At 53.2% G+C, this 21,792-nt stretch overlaps 2 protein-coding genes across 11 annotated transcripts in view; both read right to left on the bottom strand.

Moving 5' to 3' along the window:
* Nucleotides 1-2,260: 2,260 nt before the first annotated feature.
* On the bottom strand, nucleotides 2,261-9,746 carry LOC308054284 (uncharacterized protein). 2 transcript variants are annotated; one of them, XM_080366831.1, is made up of 4 exons: nucleotides 7,794-9,746; nucleotides 6,633-6,743; nucleotides 5,896-5,947; nucleotides 2,261-4,209 (listed from the first exon to the last, which is right to left on the bottom strand). In XM_080366831.1, exons 1-4 carry the CDS (start codon nucleotides 7,845-7,847, stop codon nucleotides 4,088-4,090), a joined length of 339 nt encoding a protein of 112 aa, XP_080222957.1. In that variant the 5' UTR covers nucleotides 7,848-9,746; the 3' UTR covers nucleotides 2,261-4,087. The 2 variants fall into 2 exon arrangements, with proteins under 2 accessions (XP_080222957.1, XP_080222956.1); XM_080366830.1 differs by having other exon boundaries at nucleotides 6,633-9,746.
* Nucleotides 9,747-9,897: 151 nt separating this feature from the next.
* CEP164 (centrosomal protein 164) overlaps nucleotides 9,898-21,792 on the bottom strand; it is a 42,285-nt gene continuing 30,390 nt past the window's right edge. For all 9 annotated transcript variants that reach the window (XM_080366779.1, XM_080366783.1, XM_080366780.1 and 6 more), the window contains 13 exons: nucleotides 21,190-21,333; nucleotides 20,888-20,971; nucleotides 19,938-20,006; nucleotides 19,409-19,587; nucleotides 18,722-18,848; nucleotides 18,258-18,325; nucleotides 17,867-18,074; nucleotides 16,678-16,785; nucleotides 15,873-15,987; nucleotides 14,272-14,619; nucleotides 13,756-13,822; nucleotides 13,092-13,214; nucleotides 9,898-12,247 (listed from right to left, as the gene is read on the bottom strand). In XM_080366779.1, coding sequence (XP_080222905.1) covers nucleotides 12,148-12,247; nucleotides 13,092-13,214; nucleotides 13,756-13,822; nucleotides 14,272-14,619; nucleotides 15,873-15,987; nucleotides 16,678-16,785; nucleotides 17,867-18,074; nucleotides 18,258-18,325; nucleotides 18,722-18,848; nucleotides 19,409-19,587; nucleotides 19,938-20,006; nucleotides 20,888-20,971; nucleotides 21,190-21,333 — 1,740 coding nt within the window. In that variant the 3' untranslated portion in view covers nucleotides 9,898-12,147. The remainder of the gene's footprint in view (nucleotides 12,248-13,091; nucleotides 13,215-13,755; nucleotides 13,823-14,271; nucleotides 14,620-15,872; nucleotides 15,988-16,677; nucleotides 16,786-17,866; nucleotides 18,075-18,257; nucleotides 18,326-18,721; nucleotides 18,849-19,408; nucleotides 19,588-19,937; nucleotides 20,007-20,887; nucleotides 20,972-21,189; nucleotides 21,334-21,792) is intronic.

Genomic DNA, 21,792 nt, shown 5'->3' with positions numbered 1-21,792 from the left:
TGTGGGCGTTTGTTAAGTGAGCAGGGCAGTAGCTGGGCCAGGATGTCACAGGAGGATGGAGAGGGACAGCCCAGACACATCCAGGCAGTCAAACACACGCTGCCGAAGCCCAGGGGCACGCGGTGCCAAGCCGTGCCCGCTTTCCCACCGAGCTGTGCCAACCGGCAGAGCCCCGGGACAGGAGGAGGGGAAGGGATGGGAGCAGGGTCCTGGGATGGGTACCACTGAGCAGGATGCCCCAGCAACTGCTGGGCTGTGCCACAGCACCCACGCCCCAGGTAAGTGGTACTTATTCCCACCGTGCCAAAGTGCTGGAAAGTGCTGGCTGCAGCTCGGGATGAGCCACTGTGCAGGACAGTCACCAGAGGGGTGACCAGCTGCACACACCCGGCACGGCGTGGCATTGCTCCAGGAGCGCAGGGGAAGGGCAGTGCAGCTCCAGGATCGTGCGTGAATCCCGCAACGCACAGCGACCGGCTCGCAGGAAGGCTCTTGCTCCCCAGTGCAGCGCAGCACTGCACCGCGCTGCACGGGAGCAGGAGGTGAAGCACAGCACCATTGTCCTCAGTCACAGCTGAGCACGATGAGTGGCGGTGCAGCAGCAAAGCACAGCACATCACAGCGAAGCCCAGTGAATCCAGCACGTGAATCATGGCGTCGCTGCCTCCCATCGTGGTGAATCATGACACAGGACAGCACAACAGTGCACAGCTCCCATAGGACATCGCAGCGCAGCTCCACCACATCACAGCACAATGTGGTAAAGCCCAGGGAAGCAGGGCATGGCTCCCCGCTCCCCCACCTTGCTTTGTTCTTATTTTCCTCTTGGCTTTTACCACCAGCCATAGCGATTAACCACCAAAGAAATGCCAGTTACACCTTCCCCTTTTGCACGTGCACACCTGACAGTGAAATCAAGAGCAGCTAAAGCCAAGGCAGGCAGCCCAGGGCTGGTAACCTGCCTTACCTGTTCTGCTACCCCAGGAAGACAAAAATAGCTAATGCTGTTACTAACAGTTTAGTTACCCAGAGCAGAACTTCGCCTTCCAGAGGAGTCTAATTGCGCTTTCATACAGGCTGGTGGGAAGGCATCAGGGACCGTGCCCGATGCCACAACGCCAGTGCTAATATTTCCCACTTGTGTTTTTGCACCAAACCCCCTATCAACACCTTACTTCCCTGTAAAGCTTTCCTTGGGGACAGATAGTTTATAGATAGGGTTTGGTTCCCCTTCTAGGACGTTGCAATTCCTCTGCCTGAACTGCTGCTTGAGCTGCTCTACCTCTGCCAGCCATTCCCCCCACACTTGGAATGAGGATCTGGGTTACTGCCCTGCATCCGGAGCCTCTGGTTTTGATGTGCTGAGAATTCAAGTCAAGAGGAATCAGCCAGCCTCCAACTCCATGCATGAAATAGGGCTAGGCTGCTGCTGCAGCAGGCATGCTGCATTTGGTTTGGGATTCAGCTTTAAGAAACAAACCAAAGATCTGTTCTGAATAGCATTTACTTCTACGCATGACATTTCTTACTCATTCAATTGTAACAGCTTTTTGGAGAAAAAAAAAATGGTAAGTTTCCAATTTAGCATGCAAGGAGCGCATGGATTTTGTACAGCTTTTGTAGACAGAACATGAGCTAAGGCAACTGAACACTGAAGATCACGCTGCGCAGCTCTGACCGGGTCCCTCGGAACCACACAGCGCTCGCTTGGCTCACCTTTAATGCAAGTCATCCAGGGAAGATGCTGAGGGGCCAGAGAGGCTGGGGGACGGGCAGCAGCAGCTCAGCCTTTCGCATCATCCACAGCATCCCGGGCCCCTCGCTGGGCTGCAACCCCCTCACCACCCCGGGGGATCTGTGGCTCCCCACAGCAGCGCCTGCACATTGCAGCCCATGTCACCTCATCCAGAAATCAGCTCTGTCTCACGCAGGTTAACGTTCGCCTTTGAGTGAAACCCCTCCTGCCCCTCTGTCTTTCCCCAACATCAGTGGAAAGTGCTGCCAAGCAAACTAGCACCTCAAGTGTTTTCCAATGATTTCCAGAACAGCTCAGTGCACATTAGACTTCAAAAGCTTTACGTGGTACAGGTTTTAAAGACAGCCAAGTGCCTACCCCCATCTCGGAGCAATGTCACAGCTCGGCAGCCATGCAGCACCACTGAAATGCCAATCCCAGACTTTAAATAGAAGAGGCAAGAAAAGGCAAGCGTGTTCTCAGCCATGAGAGTAAGTGGATTAGCAAGATAAGAAGAAGAACAGATTACCACAGATTAATACCTCTTTATTGTAATTGGCTAGTACAGATTTCCTTCTACATCTTAGCAAGAATTCTTCACCCTCCCTTCCCCAGCAGTTCCAAACCCTGGCCTCGCATCATTTAACACAGTCCAAATTTCCAGCACCCAACCATAAGACCCCAGCACCCCCTGCTCCCAGCGAGCCCCCTGCCCTTGCAGCAGCGGCGGCTCTCCCAACATTGCTGCACACAGTAACAAACCGGGAGCTGAAGGACAAGCCACACTAACCAAACTCTGGATTTTTGAGCTTGGCGGGGGTGGGTGTGTGTGAGTGTGTTGACCATTTCCCATTGAAGGCAGAGAGCTAGTTTGGGTTTACCAGCTTTACCAGCTGCCTTGCACAGCACTCCAGCAAACCCCCAGACACCACGTTACACGCCACACACGCAGCTCCTGGCACAGCCAGCTCTGGCTGCCTGCAGCAGAGCCTGGCAGCTGGCACCACCACAGTGACAGACCACACCACCACCAGCCCTGCTCTCCAGACGCACCTCCAGAAAGCGACGAGCAGCCGGAGATGCCAACCGCAACCAGGAGGCAGTAACGGAGCCCGAGCAGAAGCCAGACACAGAACACCAGCGCTGAGAAGCTGAAGATCAGTAGGGGCAGCTGGGGATGGAGCCCTTGTGAGAAGGGCTGCAGATATTTGTGGCCAGAGAGGACAGAAAGGGCTCAGCCCAGGAGCTCCACATGGAAAGCCCAGCATCAGACCCAGCAAGGCGGCAGCGGAGACCACGCTCAGAGCAGCACCAATGGCAGCCAGCAGCTCCGCCGTGCCCCGCTCCATCCCACAGAGCAGCCACCGTGGGACAGCACACAGCACCCTCCCCACTGACACCGCACACCCCCCTGCCCACAGCAGCCCTCCTGCTTCTCTGCCGGTCCACAGATCGGTGCTTTCATACTCCCTCTCAACTCTGCACCCTCCAAAAGCCAGCGCTCGGAAATGGGCGTTAAAACCCAGGACAATCCCAGGGTCCTGTCCCTGCCAGGCCGGGAATAGGGCTCTGTCGGGCTTTGCTGGACCACAAGACCAGGACAGGGGTTTGGTTTTTTTGCTAACCCAAGCGCCAGAGGTAGCAGAGGGCTGTCTCAGGAAGGAGCCCCACTCGGCAGAGAGCGGGTTCAGCCTCAGCACATGCGGCCACAGGAGACCAAGTCCCACCCCATCCCTGCTCTGAAACCGGGGCATCCCAGGCAGTTCTCCCCAGGAAAAATAAGATCAGCTCATGGTCAGCACACAGCTTGGCTCAGCTCCTGCCCCGGGCCAGCTCCTGGGCACCGTGCTCGGCAGCTCCACGAGCCAGCTGCCTGGAGCAGGGGACAAAGACAGTTGTTCCACCCCGGCTCCAGCAGCAGAGTGGAGGTGGAGGCACAGGGGAGGGTTATTGCTGGGCAAAACAAGCCCCACCTGGGCAGCGAGTGGGCAGCCACAGCTGCTACCAGCAGTGGGGGGCCCACTCCCACCGACACAGCTGATGGGTCTCAAACTACACAGCCCTGGCTGCTGCTGCCAAGGACAGGCTTGTCAACGCTGCGTCACTCCCTGGATGCTGAGGTCCCCTTGCCAGCTGTACCCTGCCCCACAAGGCAATGCTGTCTGGGGAAGGACTGACCAGGAAAGAGATCTCACCCTGAGCAGCGAGCAACACAAACAGCAGAGCATCTACAGCTGCGCACGCACCAGAAGCTACGGGGAGCATGTCCACGGTCACCACGGCCACAAATCCCTCTGGGGTACAGAACAGATAAAAAGGAGGGACGGTACAGGGCACAGGTGGCTGACACATCTACTTCTTCTCCTGCTTCTGCTGCTGGTATCTCCTGAAGTGGGTCTGGATGGTGACGGCCGCCTTCTCGGAAGGATCGCTTAAGAACTTGCTCTGGCTGATGGCATCAGGGGTCACGCTGCCTGGGGTGACAACAGAGCATCGCAGTGAGCACCAGTGGTGCCAGGGGCCCTGAACAGGCTCCACTGAGCAGGGCAGGGCTCTGGCATCACACACACCTCCTCCCCCAGGGCCAGACTGGCCTCAGACCCCGGGCTCTCCGCAGAGCACCCACGGACAGGAGGGCTGCCCTCCGCTATGGAGGTGAAAGAGGCTGGAGAGTCCACAGCACGAAACCACCACGCCACCCGCTCCCAGGGAGCATCTCCAGAGCAGAAGGATATGGAGCAGGGAACAGGAGGCAAAGAAAAGCCCAGCCTCCCTGGCAGCGCTAAGCCCTCTATTTACACAGCTTTACTCCCCAAAGACCTCAGCTTCCCCACGTTTAATCACCGAGTATGATGCTCACTTACTTCCACACACACAAATAAGATTAGAAAAAAAAGCCTGGCACTGTACAGCAATAAAGCTCTCACACTGACAAATGGGAGCCCTCCCCACCTCATGCTTAATGTGACATTAGGGAAGTATTGTGAAATTCAACAGGAATTGAATCAAAGGCGCTCAGCAGTGCTCCTTTAAGCCGGCGTGTCACTGCTAAGCACCCCCCGAGCAGCCATCAGAAATCCTGGTGCCAGATGCCGCTGTATAAACTCACCACTGTCACCTGAACCCTTTTTTATTCACATCCTAAAAGAAATCGCAAAGTAAGAAGATAAATAAAAGGAGTCCTCGTTGGGAATCGGCTCCCCCCTGCCCTGCTTAACAAGATACATTGTCAGCTGTGAATCCTGCCCACCATGTAAGAGGCTGGGGAGCCACCGGCTCGTGCACCTGTGTATGTTTGCAGGAGGGAGCCCCTCGCCCTGTGGGCTGCCAGGAGCTCTGCAAGAAACGCAGCTGCTGAAGGAGCCCATCAGTGGCACCCCACCGCTGCGCCAAGGCAAGCGCCACCGTCGCCCCAGGCAGCCCTGGGGACCTTCACCCACTCACAGGGCAGTGAGACCCCCCAAAACAGCGACCGGGCTGGCTAAAGTGGCCCATCTGTTGTGGGAGAACGGCCGAGCTCAGCACCCTGCCCAGCCCCACGCTGCCAGAGCATCGTTCCACCTGCCTTTATCTGATTGCCACCCCAGCTGCTCTGAGAATAGAAGTGCTCCAAATCCTCTTTGCTAAGTGCTTGACTTCAGCAAAGGGGGAGAGTCTTAGAGACAAGAGCAAGGAGGAGGAGGAGGAAAGGGGGGAGAATTTGGGGTGGTTTTGCCAGTCCAAGGAGAAGAGGAAGAGGGGCAGCTCTGGGGGACACTGACCCATGTGCTTCAGTGGGGCAGGTTTCATGGCATGAAGGAGGCAGGATTTGCGCACACACACACTGTTGTAAATTCAGCCAGTACTGTAGGTTTTAACAAACATCTCACCAGCCTGTCCATAGCCACGTGCCCTCCACAGGGAAGAGGACTGACCGAACACAGACTACAGCCAGCAAGCCATAGGCTGGAGAGAGCTGTCCGAGAGGGCTTCCCTCCCACAAAGCTGACTTCCCAAAAATCTGTCTCTGTGACTTTAGTAAGGGCTATTTTGGAAGAGGAAAGAGGCCAAGAAGGGTGCAGGTACTGCAATGCCTGCTCTTCTCTTGCATCCCATGGTCACAACCATAAGTTTCCCCTACTACTTGGGCACTGCTGTCTCCCTGCCTGCTCTGTACTCACCTTTCTCTCCAGAAACTGAGTAGATGCTGTTGTGCCGAGAGCTTCTGCCTCTCTAGAAAGGTAGAGAACAAAAATGCAACAGAGTTAGTTACAGCTCAGGCAGAGGCAGCGATAACAGTCCCTTTTGGGCCACCTGCGAAGCTCTGAAAGGGACAGGGTGAGCCTCACCAAGCTTTCCACAAGCCATTCCCTTTGGGAAACTTGCAAACACACTGTTGTTCCCTTAAAGAGCACTACAGAGCACTGCTTAATTAATCTGCATTTGTCAAAAGTCATCCAAGGAGAAGCAGAAGAGAGCTTTGTGTCAGAACTCGGATCTGCGAGCTGTGCTGGTAGCACCCTAGGACGTACATTGGCACAGGCCAGCCTCGCCAGATCTGCATTTCAAATCAGCACAGAACCACACTTGCTGGGTTTGTTTCCTCGACTCCAGCCTCTACACCATGAAACCGCAGCACCTGGGATGCCAGGTCTGCTAGAGGATATTTTCATTCCTAAAAATAAGCTGGGAAATGTGGGAAAGCTATTTGTACAGAAATTCAGGCTTGTCCTGCCTCCTGGCATTACCCTACTTTCTCTCTTTCAAGGGAAAGAGAAAAATCTCTCCCCCTTGCCCAAGCCTTCTGCTCCGAGCAGCCGGTTGGGTTAGCAGATGCCTGCTGCTCCTTCTGCACCAGGCACTGCCGCCCCCCAGGCGGGTGCCTTGGCTGACTGCGGGCGAAGCAGCCGGCCCTCACCTCGCTGTCCCGGCTGGTGCGGCGGCTCTGTGTCACACACTGGATCTGCCAGGGCAGGGGCTGGTACACCAGGTATGGCAGGGGCTCTTCACGGAACAGGCTGGTCCCGAGCTGGACACAGAAAGGGTTGGTAACAGGTAAGGGGAAAGGAGAGAAGCAGAAGAGCTGCTGCTCCTCCACGTGCATCACCGGTGAGCACAGCCACGGTGATGCTCAGCACCGCACTGCTGAGCGATTCTCATCAGGAGGTGGTGGGGCTGCAGAGCTCGGGGGTAGTGCCAAGGCCACATGGCTCTGCATGAAGTATGGGTGGCCCAGACCCCCTGTGCAGCGTGGCCTGGTTTCAGGAGGCACAGAAGACCATTCCCACCAGGGCAAGCAGAGACCTCAGCCTCCTCTCCCTGCCCCGAGGTATTATTTCTGGGGACAGAAAACTGCAGAGGGCAGGAGCTGGTCTAGAGACTGCAGGAGAGGCAGGAGGCAGGGCTCAGCGCTCTGCTGCAGGCTCGCACCTTGATGCTGGGACAGTCACTCCCTGCCGCTGCATCCCATGTCAGGCAGCGGGGCCAAGGCACGCTGCTGCGCAGCGCTGTGGGACCCCTGGGCACCCGCCCTGGGGAAGGGGCTGCGGCAGCTGGAGGCATGGTCAGCAGGACCAGGAACTACTGCCTGTCCTCAGAGTCAGCCAGGCTGGGGATGCGGCCCATGGCCCCCCAGCAGACATTTCCACTTCCCCCAGCAGAGAGCAGCCCTAGACGGGGAGGGTGGGGGCTTCCCACAGCGCTCCAGGACTCGATGTGCCCATTTGCAGCATCTGCTTGCCAGACTGGGAAGCCCAAGCACCTGCACTTTCTTCCTGCATGCACAGCCACAACAGGGAACCACACTCTACACAGCTGCCGATACACTGGCTGCTGCGACGGTGACAAAAACTCAAACATGCTCCCAAGTCAACGCCACGGGCAACTTGCAGAGGATGCGCTGACCCACCACTGCAGGGGGGGGCTCATGGCACAGCCATGCTGGAGCCGGAGCATCCCCAGCCCACATGCCAAGCCCACATTCCCCACTACTCTCACTTTCCTTAATAAGATAACCCACACCTAGAAATAAAACGGAAAGCATTAAACCCCACCTGCTGCCAGGCCAGCGCAGACTCACCTGTCCAAATGCTCTCACCACAAAGAACAGTGCTGTCATCAGGGTCGCCAGCATGGCTGGGGTGTCCGAGGGGCTCCCTCCGTCTCGGGAAGACAAAGCTCTGGCAGTAACGCACTGCGGTCTCCAAATAGCCAGGGACTGAAAGCTCCCTTCTGCGGCAGGCAGAGGCCAAGCCCCTTAATGAGCTTAAGGCCCATGTTCATCTTGGCAAAGTAATCATCCACTGTCCTTTTGCTCTCCTAAAGGCTCAGTTCCTCCAACATCTACAGTACTGGTATTCCAGGAAAAGCAAATCCTCTTCTCTATGTACACACGCAGGCCGTGCGCCCACACGCGCGCATGCACCCCACAGCTCAGAGCCATCAGCCAGCGCAGACCTCCTCTGCTCGGGCCCGATTCTCAGCAGGATTACAGCAAAGCCTCCCACACCCAGAAGGCACCTACAGTTCAGATGGGACTTTGAATTTCTCAGAGCCACTGTGTGCTCTTGGCACAGCGGCTGACTTAAGAGTGGGGTACGGGACCTGTCCCCAAAAGCGCCGCCCTGGACGGGGTGCGTTGCTGTCTGAGACCTCCTCCAGCAGTTCTTATTGCAGCTCTCCAGTGGGCAAAGACACATCACCACAGATCACGCACAGCAAGAACTGGAGTGATTCAAGATTTGGTGGTGGTTTGCGTTTTCTTTTCAAGGATGGGCCTCTAACCATCAGCCTCCATTTCTGCACGACCAGCTGATGATCCACGTATTGTTCCTGCCGTGCCTCATCGGTCCTCCAGCTCCAACAGCCTTCCTCTCCCCAGCACGTACAGCAGCAATCGCACTCCTTCCCTCCCAGCCCCCGCTCTGCAGGCAGACCACAACTGTGCACGGTGGCACCCCGGCCCCTGCACGTGCCCACGTGCCTCACGCACCCTCCAACCATGTTCAGCTTTTCTGTTGTACCAGTAGCTCAAATCACATTATGATCACCCAGGGTCCCCGCACCCATCTGAACCTAGGATTTCCAGTGAGCAACACACTGTGCAGAAGAATCAGCTGGAAAACTAAGGGCAGGTGTTGAGCCTCCCCTCTCCCCATCACTGCTGCCACTGGCCGTGGTACACATCTGCAGGCTCTTGGCACTGGAGAGTCCCCAGCCAGCGTGGCAAATGCCCCATTTGGCTGGAGGCAGCCTCTGCTGCAGTGCTTGGAGACGCGGGACAAGCTGTGTCTTTCATGAGAGACTACTGTAAAAGGGTAAAATCCCAAAGGAGCAAACATACACAGCTGGGAAGGGCTGCTACGGGTGTCCCAGGGCTGCTGGAAGGAGGCAAAAAGGGGAAAGGAACAAGTCACGGGAAGAGAGCAGCACATCAGCAATCCTCCCTAATTTCTGGCGAGAGCATCACCCAGCGATCCCGCCGGCGGGACTCCAGAAGCACGCTGCCACAGCAGCGGCGCCTAACACCACTTGGGGGAAAATTCCCGGCTGCTCCGAAATGAACGGAGAAATCAACAGCAACAGCCAATCTGCAGAGTTAGCCAATTTTAATACATCCCCAGCTGCCGGAGAGCCGTTCCAGAACAAAGCCCTGTTCCCCTCCCCATGTCCCAGGGAGAACTCCCCACCTGCTCCAGACAGAGACCCCAGCACCTTCACCCACGCTGCAGGCAGCCCCTCCCCAGGCGCCCAGGCGAGCAGCCTTGGACCGTTCCTGCACACAGCCTGCCCTCCAGCCTTGACATAAAGTTCCAGAGCGAGACCACCGTTTTAACGAGGCTGGATGACAGTTTTATGAAAAGGGCAGGATAGGAGCCCATGAAAAGCAGGCCTGCTGGCTGAAAGGCCCATGAAGAATTGCTTTTGTAGTTTTGGTTTTTTAGCTTTCTATCTGCCCCTGCATTTGCTACCCTGGCGAGATACTTAATAGAATAATGGCAATAAAGCCACAGCAAGCTGAAGTGGTCTTGGAAATTGCCAGAAATGACCTTGAGATGACAAAACATGAAGCAGCCCAGAGACAAGTGAGGGGAAGATGTGAACAGTAAGTACAAGCTGGATATCTAGGGCTACAACGGAACATATCAACAAGAAAAAAAACAGAGCCACAAACATCACCATCATACAAAACAGGCTCACGTTGATTTAATTTGTGTACAAAACCAGATACAGCTGCTATCACAGGTTTTAACAGGAAAAAGGAACATTTCAAACCAAGTTATTGCTGTGAAAATAGGCATTTCTCCCCACTGCTAATACAAGCTTCTCCAAAGACATGGACCGGACTCAGCCATGTGGCTTTGGGCACAGCACCCACCAGGCTGAGCATCCCCACGCTACAGAAAGCCAGAACCGTAGGGTCCCTCCACCTGAAAGGACTGCCACATATCCCACCAGTAGCCAGGAAACTAAAAGCAAAATGCCGACAGGCAGGGATCGGTGTGATCTGACAGATGGGAAACCTGCGTTTTGCATCCCTTCCTGTCAAGGGGCTCCTCTGGGCAGGCACCGTTCCCTGCGGGCATCTGAGGTCTCCCCATCGGGCCGGAGCTGGTAAGAGCTAGCTAGGGTTTCCTCAGCAAGGACACCAGTGGGATGTTCTCTACGGCAGAAAGACTACCCTGTACTTGGTTAGCAACCAGAAGGTGGGAGAACACGGACCCGACCAGAGGATGAGGCTGTCTACTGGCCAAAGTAATTACAAAATTTTTAAGAAAATCAGCAACATATATATATATATATATATATATATATATGTATACACAAACATTCTTAAGTGTTTTAAAATGACATTCATCAAAAATATATTTCTATTTGCATGTAAACATTTGCCTGCCACGCTCACAGCGTGAGTTGTTGCAGCGTTGTGCCAGCACACAACACCCAGGACGCAAAGCAGGAGGGGGTTCTGCTTTACTCCACTGCACATCATTAGACACAGTGAGGAACACAAACAGCATGAAAGGGTGCGGAGCTGCCGCTTTACCAGCCTCCCTGCATCAGCCGTCTCTAAGGAGAACGGCTTTGAAGATGATTTCTCACAGATGGGATCCCTTGAAATGCAGACTTCTTCATCAGACAAAATGGCAAGTGGTTCAGCATTTTTTAAAGCATTAAATATTTGAAGTCAGCTTGGAGGAAATACTGACAAAGACAACCAAATACCACATTTCCCACTCAGCAGTATGAAAGCCTAGCCCGACTTCTCCCTGTTGGTTAGAGCAGCACCATCTGCCCCCTCCCAGCTCCATGCATCCCAGCAGGATGGTGACGTGTTCTGGAGACGGCCACTTTGGAGGAATGCCACTGCAGCCACCCGGTGAGCAAAGCAACGAACCACCATCTTGCAGCTGAGGTCTGAGAGCATCCCAACACCTCGGCCAGGTTTCCAGCCACGCAGAGCCCGTTTCACGCTCTCGTGAGACCTGCTCTCCCAGGAGCCCAGCAGAGCTGCTGCCAGGCTCCAGGCTGGGCACCAAGGGCTCCCGGCTGCCTCCCTGGCCCTGCTGCAGGGAAGGAGACCCCAGCTGCTGATCGGAGCTCTGCTCTGGATGCCTCTCCCCAGGGCATGGAAGGACACAGCTGGGGCTTTGTCTCAACATTCACACTAGGCTGAGTTCCTTAACAGCACCCGCACCAGCAGACACCGCCCCACGCTCTCCTGCCATCCCTGCTCCGTGCTGCCATCGGCACATTTGTAACACAGAAGGGTCCCGCGGCACGGCTATGCTGCATGGCTCTGGCAGAAAGAAGAAGCAGGGAGCGCTTTTCCACATCTGCTGTGAAAAGCCTCCGCTGCTTTAGCTCCTCTTGCTTCCACCCCAAACAAGAGGTACGTTTCCGGAGAGTTGGAATCTGCCATTCCCCGATGCGGTCCCCAGACTGCACAGCCATTTCAGCATCCCTTCCCCCCTGCTCACACACCTGCCTGAGGCCAGATGACTTGGCCCACCTGCAATTAAGCATTTGCTGGGCATCAGTGTGGGCTCATTTCCTGACACATTTCCTCTAGCAGAGTCTCAGCTGGATTCACATCCTCCCCCTTGACCAGTTACTCAAAGTCCTCCATGATTCACAGCTCTGGCTCACGATCGCTAGAATACTAATGAGGGAACTGTTGATTTATTGAAGCCCTGATATTTCACCACTGGATTAAACAGTCTATAAAGCATATTTGGACACATCACAGGATTAGAAGAATCCACCTGGGAAGTTCACTTCCTCCTTCCTCCACTCTCTTGTAAAGAGACTTTATTTCAAGGGCACAGCACAAAGACACAGCAGAGATGGCTGGGCACCACTGAAAGCCAATGTACCATTAGGGAGACCACAAGGGCCCCCACCGCCATCTCTCCGGAGCAGAGTCCCACCTTTTAGTAACGATACACCTTAATCTGTCTGTTTTCATCCAGTCCCAGCTGAAGTAGGCTGGGGCTGCTGGCAGGGGGCTTCTGCGTGCCTGGGAAGAGAGGTCTGGCAGCTGGGTGAAGGAAAAGCCTGGCTTACATGAGGAATTAACATGCACAAGCGCAGACAGGACAGGTACTGAGGGGCAGGGAGCCAGCCTCAAACACACGTGATGTTATTTAGCCTGCTGCATCCAAGTCAAATGGAATTAAAGGGGGATTAGGGAATTCAAAGGAGCACCGTGCTCAGGACAGCACGCGCTATTGGAGGCCCCAGGGATTCACTGCTAATATCAGTGTACACTGCAGAGGAGATACTGACAGCCCCAGCATAATGCTGTTACAACACAGGCCTGGAAACATTCCCGCTAACAGCACCGAGAGGCCTCACTCATTTCATCCAACCGCACGCGACGACGTGCCTCAAAACAGAGTTCCAGTCCCCCCTGCCCAGCCACACGGCCACCCCCGTGCGAGGTCCACACGACTCCGGGCAACCTCACCAAGGCACCGCTCCCTCACCTGGGCTGCTTAGCAGGGACTGCCCCCAGCAAAGTCCCCGATGTGGCCGGGGCTGTACCAACGGCACCAAAAGCAGGCCTACAAGACTTGGCCCCCTGCTTCCCTGTTGCCTCCTCCACGCTGCACTCTGTGGCACTGAAGAGCATCACAGCACATCCAGGGAAAGAGACATTCCCAGTCAAGTACAGCTCAAAGAAGAGCAAATGGATCACTCACGCTCTAGCTGCTGCGCACTGTATTCCTTTGCAGAACCACGTACTAAAATAGAAGCTAAGGCTTTGCGATTGCTGTTCAATGATTTAATTCAATTCACTCACCTCCCGCTGTCTCCTCCTACCTGCTGCAGGAAGCTGAAGTGCAGTTAGAGACCAGACCCAGGCAAAGGATACGCTTTGGAATCTTTCTTGAAGTCTTCTAGCCATTTCTTGTTGCTCTCAATCATTCCTTGAATACTCATCTTCTCCGACCCATGGTTCTGGAACTGGGAGTGCTGGAACAGCCGTATTTGCTCACTGTTGCACATGAGAAAGAAATGGCACAAGTGGGAAAAGAGCGGTCTCGGCACACACGATCCCAGGAGATGAAAAAGAAAGTGATGGGCTGCTACAAGAAGAGCCACGGTTTCACAAAAAGCAACCTCCCCTTAGCTCAAAGTCCTTTGTCCAGCCACGACATAGATGAAAGCTGCAGCAGCCACCCGCTATCAGGCTGCTGTCCTTTTCATCAGTACATTGGAGAGGGTCAGGTGGCTGCCTCCACTCCACCCAGCCGCGCAGCACTGCCCAGCACAGCAGAGCCAGCGTGGCCCAACGCCAGGACCCTTGAACCCTGGTCCTGGTATCGTGGTTGCCAGTGCAACTATGACGGCAGCTTTACTGTAGAAGCTACGAGGCAGTGCTGAGAGCGTGGTAGTGAATAATAATATCTAACCTGTCTACTTACTGTGTAGCTTATGATTTTGTTATCTACTTGTTATATGATATGTGAGCTATAAATCATTCCAGAGAAATAAAAGCAGCACAATGAAACAACAACAAGGAACAAGACCCTTACTCTGCAGGCACGTAGCCCAGCTTGTTGTCCAGAGGCTTGGAATTTCCACTGAGCAACGGGAATCCACCTGGAAAACAGTTATTAAATACAGGCCCACAAAAAATCAATAGCCTTTACCTCTGGGTGCATTTGCTTTCTCATACTATGGACACACCATCCCTACAAGCCGAGCCACCAGCCGAGGTCACAGTGGTGATAAGGAAACAGACAGGTGAGCCCTACCTGCCATTCACAGGAGGCTTCCGGTGAAGCTCCGTTTTTGCTCCCTTCGTTAGTAACAACTGCTTTCTTGGGTGTCTATTAAAGGCTGAACCGCTCCAGAAGAGAGATGAACAAGATCAGCCATATGCTGCACCTCCTGGAATGAGGCTCTCCTTACTTATCTCATTAACACCCTTCCTATCAGTGGATCTGGCCTTACTGGCATGGGAATGGTGACATGGCCAGAACTTGCAAGGCTGTGCAATCAGAAGTTGTAGGCAAGCAAGCAGATGGGATTATGGACAAGAGACTTACCTGGGAAATACTTGTGCCATTTCTCTACCAGGATGCTGTCCACTGACTGTTCAGCTGCGGAAGAGTGACTAGAGCTCAGCCCAGTGCTCCAGGCCCACTGGTCCACCAGAGATGCCCTGGCAGGGGGCACCAAGGAGCCACGTGCCTGCAGCCCTGCCAAGGAGGCGTATGTAGAAAGAGGGACATCGTTGCAGGGCGTTGAGGTGAAGAGTGGAGACTGGTGATTGTTCAGAGAGCCCAAGAAGCCAAGGACCCCATTCAGTTCACTAGTGATACGCTGCAGAGAATCTTTCAAGTACTGGATCTTGTCCAGCTGGGGGACAGGCCATAAATCTGTTCTCAGATCAACTGGCAGAAGAGAGAGGGGAAAAAAGGGATCACTGGGAAGGCAAGGGAGACACTGCATCCCTGGCGGGAGACCCACTTTCCACTGTGTCTTACACTCCGAGCTGAGTCTGATCAGACTAGGCCAAGTGGGATACAGAGGCAAAGCCACAGCTTTGCAGCCAGAGGAGATACAGATGGACAAGGAGGATTTGTGCCTTTGAGGCTGCTTGGGCACAAAGTGGAGGAGAACCGTAACAGCAAGGACAATCCTCCAGTGCTGCAAGAATGGTGCCTGCAGGACAAGTCCAGATACACATGAGCACGTGTTTCATCTCCCACTCCGTCCCTCCGAGTCCTACCGTACCCTGTACCACACAGCCATTAACGGAACAGCGATTCCCCCGCGAACAGCAAGCCCCTTCAAGAGCTGCCCTGCTCATGCCAAAACCCCCAGTACGGCACCCTGCCTCTCGGGCAAGGCCCCGGCACAGGAAATCATGCTTCACTTCAACAGTCTCACCACACACATCTGAGCAGGAGGCAGAACGGACTGGTAGCGCTCCACCTGCTCACCAAAAGCAAAGCTCTCTAGGCCACCAGCCAGACTGGAGGTAGGACCAATACTGCTGACGGTGAGTGAATACCCTTACGTTTCATGTGTGCCTACAGATTTTTTACTGATCAGGGTCAGATATATGACCCCAGGCTAGACAGCTGTTGCCATAGGGAAGCTTTCTAAGTTTTCTTTAAGCTGCAGCCTTGCCAGCCTTTCTGCAAGCGACACAACCCTCCTGCCTTCCTGGCTGTTCATGGGGGGCCCTTCTTCCCACCTGCACAACTCCAGTTACAGGCAACTGAAGGCAAACAAAAAAGCACAAGCAGCAGACAAGAGGGAATGCATGGCAGCAGCTTCTCCTGCCAGAGATGTGAGGAAGAGGAAGCCCGGACACGCGCAAAAGAGCAATAATGCTCTGCAACAGCAGAGAGAGAAGAGCTGAAGCCAGATTTTACAATCCACCCAAAAAACAAAGGTAGAGATTTAAAAGGTACGTTCACACACAGATTCCATCCCTCTTACCTGCCACTACAGGCAGGAAATAAGTTCTTCAAACCAAATGTTATATACAGAGCAGCCCCAGCCATGGATAGCAGACCTCCCTTAGATGCTAATGAGCACAAGTGAGAACAGAAGGCATACAGGAGAGGCAAGAGGGAAAGCCAGAACTAAAGCATTATATGGTGGGCACAGCAGATCGAGCCAGTCACGCACTCACATTTTGGCTGATGTAGATTTATACTGGATGTGCTGTTTGTGTCCTCAGAGTTGCTGAGATCAAAAGTCACCATTTTCTTGCATGCAGCACTCTTCAGCGTATCTTCATCCGAAATCTGGTCAAAAGAAGGAAAACAACACAAGTAAAACTTACTCTGTTGCCTCTGACACATAAAAGCTACGGGAATACTGCCCACAGCTAGTCTACACAGGCTAGACTGCACAGTGAGGCATAGGCCAAGTGAAGGCAGACTCCTCTTCAGTCCCTGACAGCAAGATCTCAAAGTCAAGAGACTGCTTGGTCTCTGGAAGAAGCACATGCACGCACTAGGGGCCAAATCCAACAGCCAGGTGAACGGGCCTTTCTAGGCAGAAGTCAAAGTGTTTTGCGCTTGAAATAAGCCTCAAAACTCATGCATGGGCTCAGTTCCCTCTTTGCACCAAGGACAAGTGCTTGACCATCAAAGGGCTCATGCTCTTGCATCTGCTGCTGCCCTGCCTAAGGCCACATGGTCACAGGCAAAGCTGAAGAGATTCTTGATCAGGAAAGCAGATTCGATCCCAGCTCACACGAGGTGACTTGCCCTTGTTTTCTCTAGGCTCAAATCCTGTGGCTTTTTCAGGCTGCTTTCTGCATTCACTCTGCAAGCACCTGCTTAACAGTGAATCAAGATGTCACCAGCAGAGGGAAAGCACACTATTGGCCATCTTGACCAAGATGCAGACACCTAATAAGACATCTAACCATTCTGGGCAGGATGGGAGTGCGGCTGGGCAGGCCCAGCAATAGCAATGCCACTGGTTACCTCCTCCAGCAGTGAGGACTCCAGCTGGCTTAGTTTCTCTTCTTTCTTCTTCAGCAGCACCTGTCCTTTCCGCATAGCTGACTTCATCTTGTCCAACTGCTTTGCCTCCTGCGGTGGATCAACAGCCAAGCCAAGGAGGAAAATTAAACAACAATGACAGGAAATAATCTGTGTTAGTGGTTAGGGTGACTTTCATTATCTCACTTCTCCTCAGCACAGAAAATCACACTGCTGGTGTAAAATTGCTCCCAAGTCTCCGAGAGCATGGGAAGTGCAGCATACAGAGGGCAGAGCACACGGCTCAAAGCAAGCTCACCCCAAGGAATAGGAGGTTTTACTTCCAAACCCTGCATCCAGCAGGGTCAACGGTTTTGGTTCTGAAAACATGAATGCTCTCTATAATCAGTGACAGAAATTATGACCTTCCCTGTCCTTGGTTGGCATACCAGCAGAGCTGACAAGTACTCGAGTAATCCCTTTCCAAGCAAGAGGAGAGCTTGGAAATTGTAAAGCTACAACCATAAACTTGTAACCACTGACGGGATGGATACCTGTCACTTCCTTTACTAGGAGGAGAAAATGTTATGGGATTTGCATGGCACAGGAATCCCTCTTCCCCTACCAAATACTTTCTCCTGAGGTCCCAAGAGCTCCAACAAGTTCCTGCAATCTAGCAAGGTACTGGGTGCTGGCTGCACTACAGTGCCTGCTTTGTAGAGCCTTCCTAGTCCAAAGCGCACACAGCAAAACAGAGCTGGAACTATTCTGCCGTGTAACACTCCGTTAGCTGTGGGCTACGCATGCACACACAGACACCTTCGGCCACTCGTCTGATGTGCAGTAACATCAGCGTGATCCAAAGCCTAAGTCAGGGTCTCATTAAGCCTGTTCCTCAGTCGCTGCATTTGCACTGCGTTCCTGAACAGCCCTCCTGGCCTTCCTGAAGTACCCTACAGCCAGCCCGGGAGGGGAAGGACTCTGACCCTTGCGTTTTGATGAGAAAGGCACAAGCAGGGACAAACACTGCAGAGCTATCATAACAGATGTGCAAGTTCTGATTCTCAGGAGGACTGAGCACCCGCAACTGCCTCTCACTGCAGCTGCAGAGCCAGGAACAGGTCCCAGGGCTTCGGAGCGTTTGTGCAGCCACCCTGCCTGAGGAGAACACAGGCAGCGCTCAGGGCCTCACCTCTTCCAGGTTCTTGCGCATGCCCTCCAGGAGCTGCGAGCTGTCGGGATCCTGCACCACCTCCTGTGCTTTCTGCATATCTTGGCGCCACTGCTGCTTTGCAGCTTTCAGTGCCGTGTGCCTCTTCCTCACTGAGCGGGTCTGGCGCACCAGGAACTCCTTGGCATTCCTGATGGAGATTCCTTCTGCGGAGATGTAGCTCCTGACACTACACCAAAGAGATAGACATGCTCCTGGCTCTCTGCGCTGACTATGCCATCCTACAAGCCTCATGCAGCGCCCTCCCCAAAACGAATTGTCAGTGCCATGTGTGTAAGCCCAAGCAAAACCATTTGCTTGTAAAACTGAAGCAAAAACACTTTCCAGAAGCAGCTGGCATACAGATACTCACTGATCCAATTGGATGTCACTGTCCTTGTGGCTCTGACTGGGTGGGGAAGCAGGCTCTCTGGACGAGTGCTGAGGAGTTGAAACATTTCAAAAACTAAGAAATATGTGTAGGAAACAGAATCCCAGGACCCCATAAAAATCTAATTAGGAGCAAAAATTGGGAATGGCATCACTATAGTATTGCCCAGATCCAAAACCAGTGCCATGGATGTTTGTTACGTGACTTTTGAGAAGTAACAAAGACATTTCAATCCCTGACTCAAGTCCTGCATTTGACTCCAAGGGCACTCAAGTGTCCCACACTCCTTTTCCCCCCAGTCACAATAGACAGAAATTGACAAATTGTCTTCTGGCAACAAAAAAATGCATCACTGCAACTTAAATGATCTCATACAGAAGAAACAGGCTGGGAGTTACAGCCTCAGGTCTCACAAGGCAAACACCTTTACGGTCTGCTTTACTCACAGCTTGAGTAGTTTCTCTCAGGTCTTCAACGTGGAGCTCAGCTTTCCTTCTTGGACATTCCACACCTTCCTCTGCCTCCAGTTCTTTCAAAGTCTCCTCTTTGCTCCTGACAGCTGCCTCCAGCTCACTGCCACAGGAAAAGGTAACAGTGGCAGCACTTGAGGAGACTGCAGGTCCACCCACCTAGCCCAGTAATCTGTCTGCAGTGTCCAAAGTGACCTCCAGTTTCCAGGAGGGAAAGGGCCACAGATGCGCAAGATGACACCAGTGTCAGGTCTGCGGCGCGATGTCAAACATAACCCCTGGCTGGGCAGGGAAACATTGCTTCACAACCTTCCCCAGAAGCTCAGCTCTCTTAGGAAAATGTTTTCTCGGCATTTCAGCGCCCCTCTCAAAGCATCTTATTAACCCCACAAGACAGATGTGGAGAGGACAAACATGAACCTGACAAGCAGAGGCAAAGGGACAAATTTACACAGGAAGGTATTAATAGATCTGGAAACAGACCCCAGGATCTTCATGCCCCTGACATGCAGTAAAACCACCACTAGGATTCTGAAGGAATATGGCCCAACATACAAGAAACTCAGAAGTAGGGGAGAGGTCCTGGTTAGGTTAGAGAGGTTTCTGTTCGGGGCATAGAGAAGATTTTTCTCTTATTAGAAGAAATTTCTCACACACACACACCTGACGTGCTTCTGCAGCCTCTGGCTTTGGGTCCGCAACAAGTCCACCTGGGCCTCCAGCTCGACTTTCTGGTCCTGGAGCTCTTCAAGAGACCTACGCCGTTGCTGAATGGACTCAAGGAGGTTGGTGTGCTCCTTCCTGTTCTCCTCTAGGCGCAGCTGAGAAACTAAAGCAGCTTCCTAGAAGAAAACAAACAAATCCCTCACTGTAATTTCTCCAATGCCAAAATTAAAGGCAGACAACATGCAAGAGCTTGCTGCCTGCACAGTTCACGGCAGATCCCAGAGCTACAAATGTACACACCACACACCAGTCCTGGAAGGACAGGACTGTCTCTTCTTTTTGGGAAACAGCTCAGAGCTAATCAAACTCCCAGCAGGATGGCCCTCCAGGCTGAGGCAGGGAGGGATTCTCAGGCTCCCAGTTTAGAAACAACAGTTTGCTTTTTTAAAGCCATAGTTCCACCACGCTGCTCTCACCCCAAAAAGAAATGCGGTGCAGCACCTCTCCAGAGCTAAGACATACATACATCTCTTTCCAGCTTAATCCGTCTGTCTTCATCCAGCAGCTGCTGCCTTTTCTTTCTCAGAGACTCCTCCTATACACAGATGAGAAAGTACGTGAGTGTCAGAGTGAGGTGACTGCTGACGCTCGTCGGCACTTGAAGTACAAAGGTCAGGCCTATGTATCAGGAAAATTGCAAAATACCTGAGGATTGTTGTCAGTTTTGCTTTATTCCCCTTCCCGCACACAAAAGTTCCCCTGCCTTTACTTGACTTCAAGTGAGAAGCTGGGAATATTTGCATTCCCATGGGAAGAACACCCCTTGCTGCTCAGCTGCGAGAGCATTCGAGGCACATGGCCATTTCTGCAAGATCTTGCTTTTGTGAAGCCTCTGGCTGCCTCCAGCACTTCTCCCCCTTTTTATTTCCTCACTCCAGTGCTGCTTGGAAAGGAAATGCTGACAGAAGCAAGGTTATCTACAGCCTTTGGCACAGGCCAGGGCTTCAGAGATCTGGCAGGCAAGAGCATCAGCCAGCCTTTTTTGCCAGCTCCACAGGAGCATTTGGAGTGCTTCCCTCTCCCACTGCTGCCCAAGATCCAGAAGCACTCATTCCCTTTTCACAGCAGCAGGGAGGAGGTAAATCAGGAAGGGACTGACTAAATTCCGAAGTGATGTGGAGCAGGACATGCCACCTTGAAAGGCTTTTATGATCCCTCTATCACTCTTACAGCCACTTACTGTCTCCCAATGCACTCAGCAAACCCAGAGCACTGACTTATGCTGCAAACGTCAGTCATGAGGCTGCATCACTAGGAACGCTTTGCCCTGCTCTGACTTGTGGTGGAAGTTTCACCTGTAACTTGGGTGGCAGCGAAAGACCTGGCTGAGCACTTCTCACAATTCCCCCACGAGGAAGCAGCCAGACAAGCAGCACAGGTTAGCAAACCTCTGCGAGCCCAGCAGGGCTCTCTCACCTGACTAAGGAGTTGCGCTGATCTGGCTTTGATGTTCTTTGTGCGCATTTCAAGCTCATTTTCCGAGTCTTGGAGTTTTCTTTCCTGCATAGAGATGCTGAGTTAAGGAGAGAATGGCACGAGTTCCTCGCTCTCCAGGCAGTGCTCTGCCACCGGGAGGAACAGAAACTGGGAAAGTGTGACCTGCTGCTTGTGTCACCCTGGGCTGTAGAGGGTGGCAGGTGCACTGAGGTGTCACACTACCCAGGCCATCCCCAAGCAGCCAAATCACAACGACCAGCTAGGCAAAGCGTGCTCCTCACCTTCTCCCTGTGCCTGTTCTGCAATGCAGTAAGCCGCTCATCCAGCTCCGCCCGCAGAGCTTTCAACTCTGCTTCATGAAGCTGTCGGAGACGCACCATCTCACTCCGCAGGCCTTCAAGCAGCTCTGCTCTTTGCTTTCTCTCCTGTTTGTTGCAAAATACAAACAAGAAAAACATCCGAGTGAAGCACAGGGTTCTCCAGCCACCCAACATGAACACACAGGGGACACCCTCCGGAAAGCCAGCCCATCACACAGCAGCTCCTGAGCAAACACCAAATTCAGCAGATTAAAACCTCTTGCTTACAGGGATGACATTGTTAAGGGAATGTCCCAAGGAAGAAGAAACAACTCATGAAACTAAGGTTTTGTCACACACTGTTGACTGTATAGCCAAAAAGCCAGAGACAAAGACTCTCCAAAACAGGCACCCAAAAAAACCGAACAAATCTTCTCTCATGCAGAAGTCCACAAGTGCATGTGGAAGTTGCCTGCACAGAGAATGCTTTGACAGCTTATCCTAATAACCCCAGGCTAAATGCACTTTACATCACGGCAACAATGCCCGGTTCTCCTGGAAGAAAGTTGATTTCCAATTCTAGGA

The sequence above is a fragment of the Falco punctatus genome (assembly GCF_963210335.1).
Source record: "Falco punctatus genome assembly, chromosome: 16".
NCBI classification, from domain to species: Eukaryota; Metazoa; Chordata; class Aves; order Falconiformes; family Falconidae; genus Falco; species Falco punctatus.
The sequence above is the reverse complement of the archived record's forward strand: the minus strand, read 5'-3'. Positions and strand labels throughout refer to the sequence as shown.

Coding starts and splice junctions, on each gene's coding strand:
- LOC308054284 (XM_080366830.1), bottom strand. CDS start 6,818: ATGCACGTGGAGGAGCAGCAGCTCTTCTGCTTCTCTCCTTTCCCCTTA. Junction 5,948..6,632: donor GCACCAGCCGGGACAGCGAG/GTGAGGGCCGGC, acceptor CTACCTTTCTAG/AGAGGCAGAAGCTCTCGGCA. Junction 4,210..5,895: donor CTCAGTTTCTGGAGAGAAAG/GTGAGTACAGAG, acceptor TTGTCACCCCAG/GCAGCGTGACCCCTGATGCC.